This window comes from Acanthopagrus latus, chromosome 2, assembly GCF_904848185.1.
Source record: "Acanthopagrus latus isolate v.2019 chromosome 2, fAcaLat1.1, whole genome shotgun sequence".
Lineage (NCBI taxonomy): Eukaryota > Metazoa > Chordata > Actinopteri > Spariformes > Sparidae > Acanthopagrus > Acanthopagrus latus.
This window is the reverse complement of record NC_051040.1, coordinates 31,559,742-31,573,131: the sequence shown is the minus strand read 5'-3', so window position 1 is coordinate 31,573,131 and position 13,390 is coordinate 31,559,742. Positions and strand designations below refer to the sequence as shown.

General features: G+C 41.1%; 1 protein-coding gene across 7 annotated transcripts in view; it reads right to left on the bottom strand.

The window, feature by feature from the left end:
• Positions 1 to 13,390, bottom strand: part of nf1a (neurofibromin 1a) — a 159,907-nt gene that overhangs the window by 97,971 nt on the left and 48,546 nt on the right. For all 7 annotated transcript variants that reach the window (XM_037073420.1, XM_037073437.1, XM_037073429.1 and 4 more), the window contains 5 exons: positions 8,629 to 8,766; positions 8,398 to 8,511; positions 5,442 to 5,521; positions 3,386 to 3,509; positions 1,626 to 1,872 (listed from right to left, as the gene is read on the bottom strand). In XM_037073420.1, coding sequence (XP_036929315.1) covers positions 1,626 to 1,872; positions 3,386 to 3,509; positions 5,442 to 5,521; positions 8,398 to 8,511; positions 8,629 to 8,766 — 703 coding nt within the window. The remainder of the gene's footprint in view (positions 1 to 1,625; positions 1,873 to 3,385; positions 3,510 to 5,441; positions 5,522 to 8,397; positions 8,512 to 8,628; positions 8,767 to 13,390) is intronic.

The window sequence follows — 13,390 nt, the reverse complement described above, 5'->3', positions numbered from 1 at the left end:
GGAGAGCCCTGCCTGCTACATCACTCTCAGGGAGAGGATGCCCCTTGCGTTAGCAGTAGCATTGTGCTAATGTTTACGGTGGATGTATATATGTATCGCTATGGCTGCAGAGATTTTTTCGTTCAACCAAACTAGTTTGACCCAGAATGGGACCCAGAAGGAGAGGCTCCTGAAGAAGTACATTTCAGAATGATTAGTGTGTCTGTATGATGTTAGTTTGTTCCTATGTGTTATTACATTTACTACCATGAAGCTAATGGCTAACAGCTAGCGAAAGTTGTGTTTGTCTCCAACTCAGTCTCCAAACTATTGGACACTGTTAGTCTCTGTCTCTAGTCTGTACGTTTCCAGACTTTTTACTGTGACAACCAAGCTCCATTGTAATATCATTAACATTAAACTCGCTTCAAACGCCATTACATAGCGGACCGAAGCGGAGCTAACTAGTTAGCCAATTCAATTCAATCCAGCTGACTTCACCATCCTCGTAGGCAACTATAAATACTATTAAGCCGCGGCGACACTTTTCGGTGGCTTGGGTGCAGTTGCTGGGTCCGGTATGGTTGAGACTGATCCTTTTACGAGGGTCAGTGTCGAGGCAAAGACAGCTTTGTACTGACGCTCTTTACTGAAGCAGTCCGATGTGAAGTGATTGGCACACACACACACAAGCTAACACGAAACGTAGCCGGCACATTGTCTTAAAATATGAAATGCAACCACTGTCTCCTCTGTCGTTCTGTAGCTGGGACAGAATATAGGCACTGATGTTGATTTTTACAACCAACAACAGAGCTATTTGCGTGTCTAGCTTTGAGTGACGACATTGTGAAATACTGCTGTCTCACTGCTGGACACACCGAACTTCACCTCGGGGGTGACCGCCCCCCCTCTCAGATATCTCCTATCACCGTGCAGAGGAGGTCGGCCTATGATAATGACTCCTTTATTTACATAACGCAATCGAGTAATCGAATCGAATCGTGGGGGCAGTGAAAATGCACACCTCTAATCATTATCATATCATTAATAATAATATAATTATTATCTCAGATAAGCATTCAACAATATTACACATATTTAACAAGCATTTTTAAAAGAAACAAAACACAAAACACTTAACACACAAATGCTTAAGACTGAATAAAATCAGGAACATGGCAACTTGTTATTTAAAAAACAGTTGTCACAATAAACTGTGTGTTCACAAGGTAGACATTGTAATTGGAGTCAAATTATAATTTGCATATAGAAAAAAAAAACTTAAACTACCGTCATCAACTACTCAACTGCTGTTGCCTCACTGGTAAAATGTATGGCATTCATTCTGCCGTGGTCAAAAGTCTGTTCCACAGTGTTAAACAACTTTATGTATATGCCCCTCAATTCCTTTCCATTGCAAAATTTTGGAGGTTCTTTGGTCCACGCCATGTTGCTTTAGAATGTTTCAAGAAAATCATGGCAGTGTTTTTTATATAATCCCAACAGAGATCGTAACCTCCTTTGTGGAGTAAAAAACTAATTATCAGAAGGTGAGGTTCAGTGCTAAACATTAAGCAAAGTTGTTGTATTCAAGATGACAAACTTTATCAACTGAAGTTGAATAGGATGAGAATAGCACTAACCTGTTCCCATCATGTTGCTGACAGAGGCCAGTTCACTGAAGGTGGCGTAGTTGGGAAGAATGCTCTGGACAGGCACCTCATCAGTGGCACTGCGGATGTCAGCCTCCTCACAGAGGTGACGGAAACACGACATGGCCACCAGCACTGCCTCTGTGTCTGGACTCCACAGGAACATGTAGAGACATACCTCCAGCTTCGTCTGCGCTTGCCGACAGATGGGAATGCCACCACCCATAGTGGCACACTCCTGTAACGAGCAAGGACCAAATCCACAGTGTATTGTTTCCCTTAAAGACAAGATTCCCTATCAAATCCTTTCCTTCCTTTCCTTTTCCTAATCCTTTTCCCAGCAAACACACAACTAACAATCTGCTTCAGAGTCAGTAGCCCCCATTCACACAGCACCCATTCTCTGTGTGAAAGTTTCAGATGCAGAGAGGAGGGAAAATTTTGCTCCGGCTCTGATGCGCTTACACTATCAGAGCAGCAGCAAGGTGAGCTGAGGTCAGTGTGAATGGATAAGACGGCGGCGTGGAGATGGGGCATGTCGATCTGATGGTGTTCGTAGTCTGACAGCTAAACAGATCCTTCACTCATCAAATAAAAGAGAAATGACCTGTAAAGCAAAGTTATGGGATGAAACAACAGTAATGTAGTAACTGATAGTGTCTTTAGCATCTTACATAAAGAAGAAAATACCAAAGTTATACAGGAAAATGCCTCCATCATCCTGTCTGTCCCACTGACTCTTCTGTGTCTGTCTCCTTCCAGTGATGTGTTTTTTAGTTACTGTCTTCACAGCGACAGTCAACCCTCCAGACAGAGACTTCAGTTATAAAACAATGTAATTTAGAACGAAAAACACAACTGTCACTTTCCAGGATGTTTGGTGGGTCAGGATCTTAATCACACAAATTATAACAGCATCCATATGATTATAAACAGTCAGCAGATACATGATGAGATTAACAGGAGACACCAGAGAAACATCTTGAAAAAAACTCCACACGGATGTCAATGTCATCATGACATGTACCGCCACGCCTCTTTTTGATCCATAGCGCCGGTGTGCAGTATGAACTGACACACTAGTGCAGCTTCATGCCACAGCTCCTTGGTTCAGTGTGAACAAACACATGCAGAGAATTGGCGAGCCTTCACTGCAGAGATAATGCAGAGTCTTTGTGTGAAATAAACTACTTTGCTTAGCCAGTAAGTGACCTACTACAGTGTAAAGGCCCCCACACACCACCCAGACTCAAATCAACAACTGCCTTTATCCGACCACTCTGTTTCCTCTTGTCTGACCCGTTCAGCAGAAAAGTTGCATTGAACACATCGCTGCGACGTGCTGCCAACTCCACAGAAGCATGTACCTTCTGTACTTGCGCGAGATGCAATAAATGGGTGGCGCCAGTGTATAAAAAAGACACTGGATGAGAGGTTTATGCACGCAGCTCCCTTTACTTTCGATCAAAATAAAACATAACTATTTCAGACAAAAACAGCATGTTCGCATGTTGAATCGGAGCAGACAACGTCTGAACACGCCGAACATATTTGTTCCTGACCTCTTCTGAGTCTCCCCAAATGCTTCAGACGTCCAACGGTTGGGCTGGTGTGTTCCTGCCTTAATTGCCAATGATTTTCCCAAAGGAGGGATGTGAACTTAGTTCAGTTGATGACAAGTTGCTCATAACCTGCCTGCTGACTCTTTTTGTGACCAACAAATCAACCTGGTGCTACACATTGGACTGTACCTTGTTTTTGAGCAGAAACTTATTCCTGCAGATGAGGATCTCCCTCAGCCACTTCAGGACTTCTGTCCCATTAACCATTTGCTGGCCAATCAGTTTGCGGCAGATAAGAAAGAGCACCTGTGAACTGAAGTAAGAAGCATAGAAGGAGAGAGGTCATTGTCCTGTAAACTCCAAAAATATGTTTAAAACACCAAGACCCATAAATATTTGCCATTTCTCACACAATTGTGACATTCATTGTTGTTTGCTGATGTACAGGTTATATCACTAGAAATGAACTTTCTCCAAAGTCTTAATATTTTCCATATTCCATAATATTTGCTCAATGCTCATAACAAATAAATCACGTTTATCTCACAAAAAATGTACCTGTGTAAAAATGTTTAAAGACGGTGGCAAAATCAGATACGATCTGCTGGAACGTATACATGCAGGAGTAATGCGACTATCAATTGAATAATCTGGGTGCTTTAATTTGACTATGAGAAATCCGATCTGGTCCGACTTTAGTCAGACTAAGGTGTATACATGCATCGTAAAGATCTGACCATAGTCGGACTAATCTAGTAATTCGGTTTTCTTAAGTGTCATGTAAACGCACTGACTGGTATCACCCATGTTCACACAAGTGTCAATGAGGGACAGGGCGGGCTCTAACGGCCTGCCTGTCACTCTCACACGGCGGGAAAAACAGAGACACAGGCACCCTGCTCCAAGTGGCAATGCTGGAGAGAGCCAAATGCTCAATGGTGTGAGAATCGATGGGGACGATGCTTGCTGCCACAAGCGCTACAAGTCTTCTGCATGTAAGGGCGGAAATATGAGCAATCTTTCAAAACAGTACCTCATATACAGATAAAGGCAGTTTTCAACAGCCTAGCTCGTAGTTTCTGTCCCATTTTCCCATCCACCCCAGGTATGTTATGCTAGAAGGAGCCCACACAGAGTTAAGAAAATTGTACAAACATGGGCTTGTAGCCAATGGTACCTATAAGTTAGCAAAATGTTCAGCTACGCGGTAATGAATTTACTGAAATGGTAAAAAAAAACATCATTCAAACTGTCATTCAGATACACTCAGACTCAAGAATAATTACATACAGCAATTAGGCTACTAATTTAGATTTTTTCTAAACAACAGCTTGGATGATGCTTTCACCATTTTAGACAGAATTCATGAATGCATAGCTAAATATTCAGCTGACTAATAGTAATGGCCATTTACCCATGCATGCATGTATGTATGTACTGCTCATTTGAGCTACACATGTTACCACTGTATTCATTGTTGCTGTGAGTAATAACTTAATTTGTCTTACATTTCTTTAATCCCAACATTATAGAGTCACTTATAGTGAATTTTTAAAAAAAACAGGTGTTTATTTGATTTATTATCACTATATACTCTATTATTGCTATTTGTTAAAAATAGAGCTGGCACAGTATTCCTGAATGTTTTATAGAGTAGAAGAGAATAAAGCAATTGTTCATTCCGTTCTTAAATAGTTACAAAGAGGTAACAAAAACGACAAATAAGAGTACCGTTAAAGTACTGGACAGATAAGCAGCACTGGTAAGACTACTGTTAAAACTTTAACAGTGTGACTCTTCGTTTACCAACCATGCCCACCGATCAGATGTGGCCCATGTTGGCAGCAATTCATATCTTCAAGTTCTCGTTTTTTCATTAGATCAGTTAATATTCTGATGGTACATCAATGTGGTAATGCTCAATAACATTTTTTAAATCTATTATACAGTGAACACTAAAATCGCAAAATCACTTAGAAAAATTCATTCAGCCCTAGTTCCTAAGTTATAATTTTCACAAAAATGGAATGTTAGGATGGACAAACATACAACCCAAGAGCATAAAACCTCCAGCCACAGCCACTGCTGGTGCAAAGGCATACAGATTGATCAACAGTTGCTGCAAAGCTACTGTGTCAACCTAACCAGAAAATGATTGTTGAGTCACATCAGACAACTGTAGTTCCATGGCTTTGACTGTGTACTAAAGCAAGGCATTACTTTAAGCAAATACAAAAAGAAGTACCTGATGTCCCAGAACGTCTCTATGGGAGCGTCAGGATTCCACAGCTCTATGGTCTCTGGCTGGTGCAGAACTAACAGAGCCTAGAAGGAGACATGGAAGGACATGGCAGAAGACAGGCAAAAAAAGAGAGGAGTAAGAAATAAGAACCAGGGGGAGGAGACAAAACAATGATTTGTGCTAAGTGGAGACTTTACAGTAAAAACTAAATTAATGCACAATAGCGAAATGTCTTAAGATTAGTTACTAATTTTAAGTTACTTACAAGTGATCAGGAGTCTGATTTAATAATTTTGCATATGCACAAAACAGGGCCTTAAAGAGGCACATGCCACTTGACCATTAATACATTCTACTGATTCTCTATATACATATATATATATATATATATATATATATATATATATATATATATATATATATATATATATATATATATATATATATATATATCTATATATATATATACATACATATATATATACATATATATATACATATATATATACATATATATATATATATATATATATATATATATATATATATATGTATATATATATGTATATATGTGTGTGTGTGTGTGTGTGTGTGTGTGTGTGTGTGTGTGTGTGTGTGTATGTGTGTGTATGTATGTATGAGCTCTCTCTCGACCCCGCCCCTCACCTCATCACCACATAAGGCCATATGCGTTTCACAGACAGTCTGAAATTGCAGAACTTAAATGTTAGGCTACTGAAACATTGTAACAGTAGCCTAAGGGTTAATATTAATATCAAATCACATAATTTCAAACAGAGAGTTGTTTTAGTTTTTTTCTGCTTCTTTGTTTGTCCAAATTCATTGTATCAACGTGGCATTTGTACAATTCTGATCTGTGTGCGTGAGATTCTGGTCAGTGAAGCACAGAGGGGGGAAAAAAAACACAAAGAAAAAAAGAGGAAAAAAAACAGGCGCGTTGTTGTTTTAGTTACAGCTGCAGCAAGTTTGCTAGCAGGAGAAATGGATCGACTGCTTAAAAGAAAAAGTGTTCCAGCACACGACAGTCAGCAGCAGCAGCAGCAGCGGTCCCAAGATCAGCCACCAGAACCACCACCTGAGAAACATATGGCTCTGGGGCCGACACCGGCGGCTGATAAAGGTTCGAGGCTCTGTAAATATCAGCCCAACTTTTTGAAATATGGGCTTTTCCTGCACAACCGTCCCGCAGCTGTGACAAGAGCGTTGTTGTGACGTTCTTTTTCACGTTTAAGCTCTCAGCAACATAGTTGTTTAAAATTAAACACAGGCTGTTTTTCTCCCCAGTGTGTTTTGTTAAGGCTTCCTAATTATCACGTGCTGGTTATCATTTCATTTCATTAAAAAGAAAAATAAAGTTTGCGTTATTTGTTTACATTTTAACTACCAGCTCAACTACCAGCAATATGATGGGATGTCGCGACCTCACATGAAAAGTTAGCCTCTCAAAAAATCCAGATAAGATGATAAAGAAACTAATAGCTGAAGTGTGATCATAAGTGCTTGTCTGATTTGTAAATGCGACGTAGCCTATGGTGTATTGATCGGGTGATGTTTCAGCACTGCGGACAGTGCTTTATCCATCATGCGTTCACATCGGCGTGGGAGTGTGTGTGGGGGGGTCACAGACAGCAATGCATGTTAAATTGGGGGTCACGACTCAAAAAGGTTGAGAACCACTGGTGTAGGGAGCTGATTGGTTCCTGCCTTGAAGACAGGAGTTTAAGAGCCGGCTGCTCTCGCACATAGAGCCCCCACTCCAAAGAGGGTCCATCGTTATTTCTTTGTTCTTCGTCTCTCCAATCACAGAAAACAACAGATTTTGCCCATTCCTATTTTTGGTGCATCCATGCTAACCATTTACGACATTGAGCAAACAGCCACAGGTCGGACTCAAAATCTGGGCTGCTGCAGCCAGGACAGAGCCTCTGTACGTGGGACATGCGCTCTACCAACTGAGCTACCAGCACGCCCCTTGTCTTCCTATGATTTCCCTCTTCTGAGCACAACGGCCTAATCAGAGTGAAAAACCATGTTTCTGGAGTTACACTTTAATGAACAGATAGTACACATACAGTATATTCTTGATGCCCTTATGTGTCATTTGTAAGTTATGGTAAGAATTTGAAGGATGCTCCAAAACTATAGGGGGCACACATATCACCAAAGTCACCCACAACTGCTGCTCTTTTCCAGCTATCGTTGGCTGTAGCTAGCTACCTGTAGCTAAGTTGCAAGCTCGTGGCTCAGTTAGCCATGGAGCCAAAGTTGCATTAGTGTTTGCCTGGCCCAGGTTTGGATCGCCAGACTATGACTGATATTAGAAGACATGGCAGGCGGGCACAGGAGAAGCATGAAGCAGCAGAGGTGAGAGAGAGTTGGACATCAGGCGTGTAGAGCTGGGATATTTTTATATCTTACTTGCTGAACTGAGGATTTATTTTAAACCAACCAGAGATTATTGTGGAAAGACAAATAACGACTTTAATTTCTTGTCATGTTTGTTTTTGCAGCTATTCCGAGTTCAGTAAAGTAAAGAACCTTGAACTTAGATGGTTCATTGTTATATTTTTCTGTTCTGTAGGGGAAATTTGTGTAAAAATGTTTCATCCATTTATTACAGTGAAAACGAGGGCTTGAGGAAGGTAGCAAACTTGCCTGGTGTATCTCTCCTAGGTGAAGTATGATTTTTGAGGGACAAAGTGGTATTCAAATTTGGACAATTTGCCCTTGTATTTTGCTATTATTTTGTATTTGTGCTTGATTGTGCCCGTTGCCATGATGACCTAATTAATTAAGCTTTATTGAGAAACTGTGACTGAAAAACAAGAAAACACCTCTTCTTCAAAGACAAAATTTTACAAATTGTACTTTTGTCCTCTGTCATGAAAATAAGAGCTATTAGTTTTGCATTAAGTGAATGACTGGGTTTTATGCTGACCTCCATGGCTTCTTGTGACAGCTGGGTGGTGTTGGTTAGAGGCACAAGCTGCACCAGGCCAGTGATGAGCTCTGCTGTGCTGCTCTGCATCTCTGGAGCTTGCTTCACTGGGTTCTAATAAACAAAATACACATATACACACACAGACACATGGACACACAGGATTAGAAGCAAGTTAAAAAATGTATCTGGGTGTATCTGCATGTGATCTGAATATGGTGGCAGACTCACATGCAACATGAGTTTGGGGTCAGCGTGGATGAGTTTGACCAGAGCAAGAAGGAGGCACTTATAACTTCGAGTGTCAAGTTCTGTGGCTTTCTCTTTGAATTTAAGGCTGGTGGTCATCTTCCCTTTGAATGTTAAACTCTGTGGGGGGAGGGCAACAGACAACAGAGAAGATTCACATTAGATTTAAACACATAGCTGGAATTCATCCTGTTAACATATTCTTTGGATGATAAAATGTAGTTTGAAAGCTGTTTCCAGTCTGAATAAATTCAGTGAAATTAACTTCTGAGTAGAATTTAATTATGTTGACGTTTGTACTCATTCAATTTAGGAAACAAACACAATGTTACAGAAAAATATCATAGACATCTGAAAGTACAAACAGGGATGCAGAAAAGTATATTCCAAAAGACACAGCAGTAGCTGTAAAATTACTGTGAGCTGAACAGACTTTTAAAAACAAGTTTGTTTGAGTGGGCGACAAGGGTCGTTACAGGCTGGCCGCAGTTGCGAGATGTCACTGCAACCTGCTTGGGTCCTAATCCAGAAAGGATTACTACTACTACTTATGCTATTGTTTGAACGGTACAAACATTTAAGGTAACCTGTTTTTTGAGACAACAGAAAAGTGATTGAAAATATCCTAAACTCGTGGTGTGTTTTTTGGTCAACTTTCTAAAATGTATTATATTATAACATTGCTGGTAGAGTGGGAACAAAAGGAGAGAGAAACAAATAAAGTGATTCTGAAGAAAGATTGATTTTTCGAGTCTCATTCTCGGGTCATCATCATTTAGCTGCAAAATCAACTGGAAAAAGACATCCTTAAACTGCAGTTTGGTCTGATTTAGACCCAGGAAATCTGGATGACTAGGATTGTCATCATATCAGTACCACAATAGCAGCCATGAGCGATATCCCAGAGATGAAGGTGTTGCCAAGCAACGGTAAACACCTTTAGCCCTTGAAGCTAATGTCTCCTAGCATACTACTATTGGCAGATAATAAAACCGACAGTTAAAATATCATCTCCTGCTCTCATCTTAACAATTTTATCATCCAGACTCATTTCTTACTGCAAAGTAGTAACAATGCTACATCAATTTGTCTCAATTTACTTACATTTGAGATCACATGAGAGAAATCAGGTGATGTGCTGCATGGGATTTTAAAAGTCCTATAGCATGAGCCCAGCTGTAGGCAGTTTGTGAGGTTGATCATTGCACCACAACAAATTGCAATAGCTTGGCTCCCATGCAACCCCCACAAGTTCATTCAAAATAAGCACACCTCTTTCTCACTCACGCAAGGAGGCCAGTCTGGTAAGATACCTAACTCATGTTATCAGAGAACCGGGGTTACCTTTTAACCTAGGGTTCTCTTTCAAACAGTCGCCCTGTATCTCACTATGGGGCTTTACTGAACATGGGGCACTGAGCTCTCTCACTTGAGGTGTGCAGATCCATAGGGGGGTGACCATAATGTGCCTAAATCTGACTGATAAACTCCAGATGGACTTTCCATTCCCCATGAAGAGCATCGCCTCTGGAAAGCAAGTCGGCCCCACAAAGTCCCAGGAGGTGAGTGTCTCTGAGTGACAGGTGGTGCACACTGCTCCACAAAATCAGTCTGTGAGCCAGTATGTACAGACGAGGGGTCCGGAGTCCACCCTGATGGTTGATGTACATTACAACAGATATACTGAGCTTCCACTGATGAAGTGCTACCACACAATTCAGAGAGACCCCTATGTGGGTGGTCCAGGCTGAGGGATGGAACCCAATGTTTAAAGCCCCTCAGGTATAGACGGCCTAATGGGATGACAACTACAGCTGATGCATCAGTCCCAGCAGCCGTTGCAATCTTCTGAAGGGTAACAACTTTACCCTGTGGAATTCTCTGTGCTGACAGGTGAGCTGTGAGGGACACCGAGTCAAGGGTCAGAGCAAAGAGAGAGATTATCTGACTGAGTCAGAATACTCTTTTCCTGATTCACTCAGATGAGGTGCAGAAGGAGCAACTCTGTGTGCTCTAGCGCCTCCTGACTAGACTCTGCAGCCAGAAGCCAGTCCTAGATGTATGATACATTGTAGCAATGCGTATGCCCTGCTTCCTGAGAGATGGGCTCAAGGAGAGCCTGTGGAACAGGACCAATATACTCATAGATTGTGCACTGGAAGTACTTCCTGTGAGGAGAATATATTGGTATGTGATAGTCATCCTTCAGGTCAACTGAAGTGAACCTGTCACCTGGGCACACAAAACACATCAGGGCAGTATGTGTCCACATTCTGAACCTGTAAGACATAAGGTGTCTGTTCAAGGCCCACTGGTCGAGGATCGGTCAGAGTCCAGTCTCCCCCTTTTTTGGCATGAGGAAATACCTTATGCAAAACCCGGACTGGCTCTCCCTCCAATGTATGTAATGTATTTGTATTGCCTCTTTTGTTAAAAGTGATGATATCTCCTCTTGGAGTAGCTGGGCTGAGTCCCCCCAAGCAAGGGAATGCACAATCCCTATGAATCGATGTGGGGCAATGGCAAACTGGGGGCTGTATCCCATCTATTGTCTACTGCACCCAAACTAATGCCCCAGTTTCCACCCCTCTTTCTTTACATTCTTTGCATTGCAAGTCACAGTAGCCCCTGCCACTGGAGTGTGAGAGGTGGAGAGGGACTTATTCTTGCATTGTTTATCAACAGTGTATTACTTTGTGCATTTTGTATGCATTAGTGCACTTTGCAACATGCATGGTTGCATTGGGGACAACTTTTGAGATACATGAGAGCACTTTGTGAGACATACAGGAAGCATGTGAATGGCTATAGCTGGTGAAGTCTCTCTTCTTTTTCATGGGGCAGGAAACTGTAGGGACCAACTTGGGCCCTGTAAGCAGCATGGAGGCTACACCAGGCTCAGGAACAAAGCTGAGAGAGGCGAACTTGATTGAACTAGACCTGCTTCCTCCTCCTCGGTCCCTGGGAGGGGGTGGAGGGGCTCCTTAAGCCACCGCCAAGTAAAAGTAAAAAGTGAAAGTATTTTCATGTGCAGGGCCCCTTGCTCAGGGGGTCTGGGTTGATTCTGTGCTGGTGGCTGAGGACCTGGGCATCTGGGGACCTTGAATTCTGAGCCACTGGACTACTGGGTCACAGCTGTAGTAAAGACCTGGCGGGGGTGGGAGCGTTTCTTTCATAGAAAGCATTGCTGCAGAGCTGCTCCCTCTGTCTTCTTCTCCTCACACCACTGTTGCATGGTTGCAACAGACTGTGGGGGCATGTGGTAAATTCATTTTTCCTTCATGTCCAAATAGTCAAAGGCTGACCCACCCTGGACTGGGTGAGCAGTAGGGCTGAAATTAACGATTATTTTGGTTGTTGACTAATCTATTGATTATTTTTTCAATTAGTCGATTAGTCACGATTATTTTGGCATCATCTGTTTTGACTGGTTTTACCTCATATTCTCGGAGCAAATTAAAAACCCATGAAACATGCATTTGAAAACATAATATTTTGAAACACAATTGAATCAATTAATACTAATTATTACAGTTTTTAATTGATTACACATCTTCAAAAAAAAATATATTGTTATGTTATAAATCATTGCATTAAGTGGAGGTTTACTATTCAGTGTTTTATCCAACTTATATCATTACTGTTTGGTATGGATTTAATATCCTACACAAGAAGTATTACTGATATTGTTGGTGTCAGACAAAAACTTCTTATTTTTAGATTTAGGTCTAAAGATTTAGATTTTACTGTCCACCCTTCATGTCTGTACACATTATTAACCAATGAACGTGCTTAAAGAGATCGTCTTCAGTCGGCCTCTTGTCTAACGACACATGGGGGAGCATGGGTTCACAACAACCACACTTATTGTTGTCATTCAAGATCTGTTGCATTTTTAATAACTATGAATTTTAATAAATCACTTTTTGGTTGTACACTAATTGATGAACGTGTCTAAAAAGTGCAAATCGTTTCAGTTTGATTTGCTTGTACGTTTGTAGGCTGCTACAGAGTAGAGTTTAGATTCTATGACCCAGACTGTTTTTTTTTAAAATACATTTTTGTAATAACTCAAAATAATGACTGTATTTCCAGCTAAAAAACGCGCATCTCTCTCCTCCCTCCATGTTGTTTGTGCCGCTGCGTGGTTTTACATGTGAGTGAGTGTCCTCGTGCTGAAAACGTGACCTGTCACACACGTGACATCACTCCCCTAGACGCAAGAAGAAAGCAAAAATACATATTTTTATTAAGGAAGATGAAAAAAATAATAGTAGCGCACAGTGTCTTGAATAAGTAACTTTGATCTGATTACTGGTTTGTTCATATTAAAGCGGTAGATAACTCATCACTGAGAAAAGTGGTCAGTTCATAATTACAGCTTATGTGTCTGGCCAGGCTGGGCCGGGCTAGGACTCAACGTGCATGGGTCGGGTTGGGCTTGATTTTTTGGACCGATCTAAGCTGTACTACAGAGTCACATGTAAATTTAATATCATATATTGAAGATATAGGCGGTTACCGCCCAAAAAATGTTCCCACACGTTGGACGTGTATGGTCTCACTTTCCTGCTCACCTCAACATGTTCCGCCATCATTCATATTCGTCTGCTACTTCTAGTAGCAGTGCTTAATTGATCTTTTTTTTCCTTTTTTTTAAAGATGATGATAATAATAATAATATTAATAACAATAATAAATATGATGCGTCAACGCAAACATTTTGCATCAACTCTTAAATTTT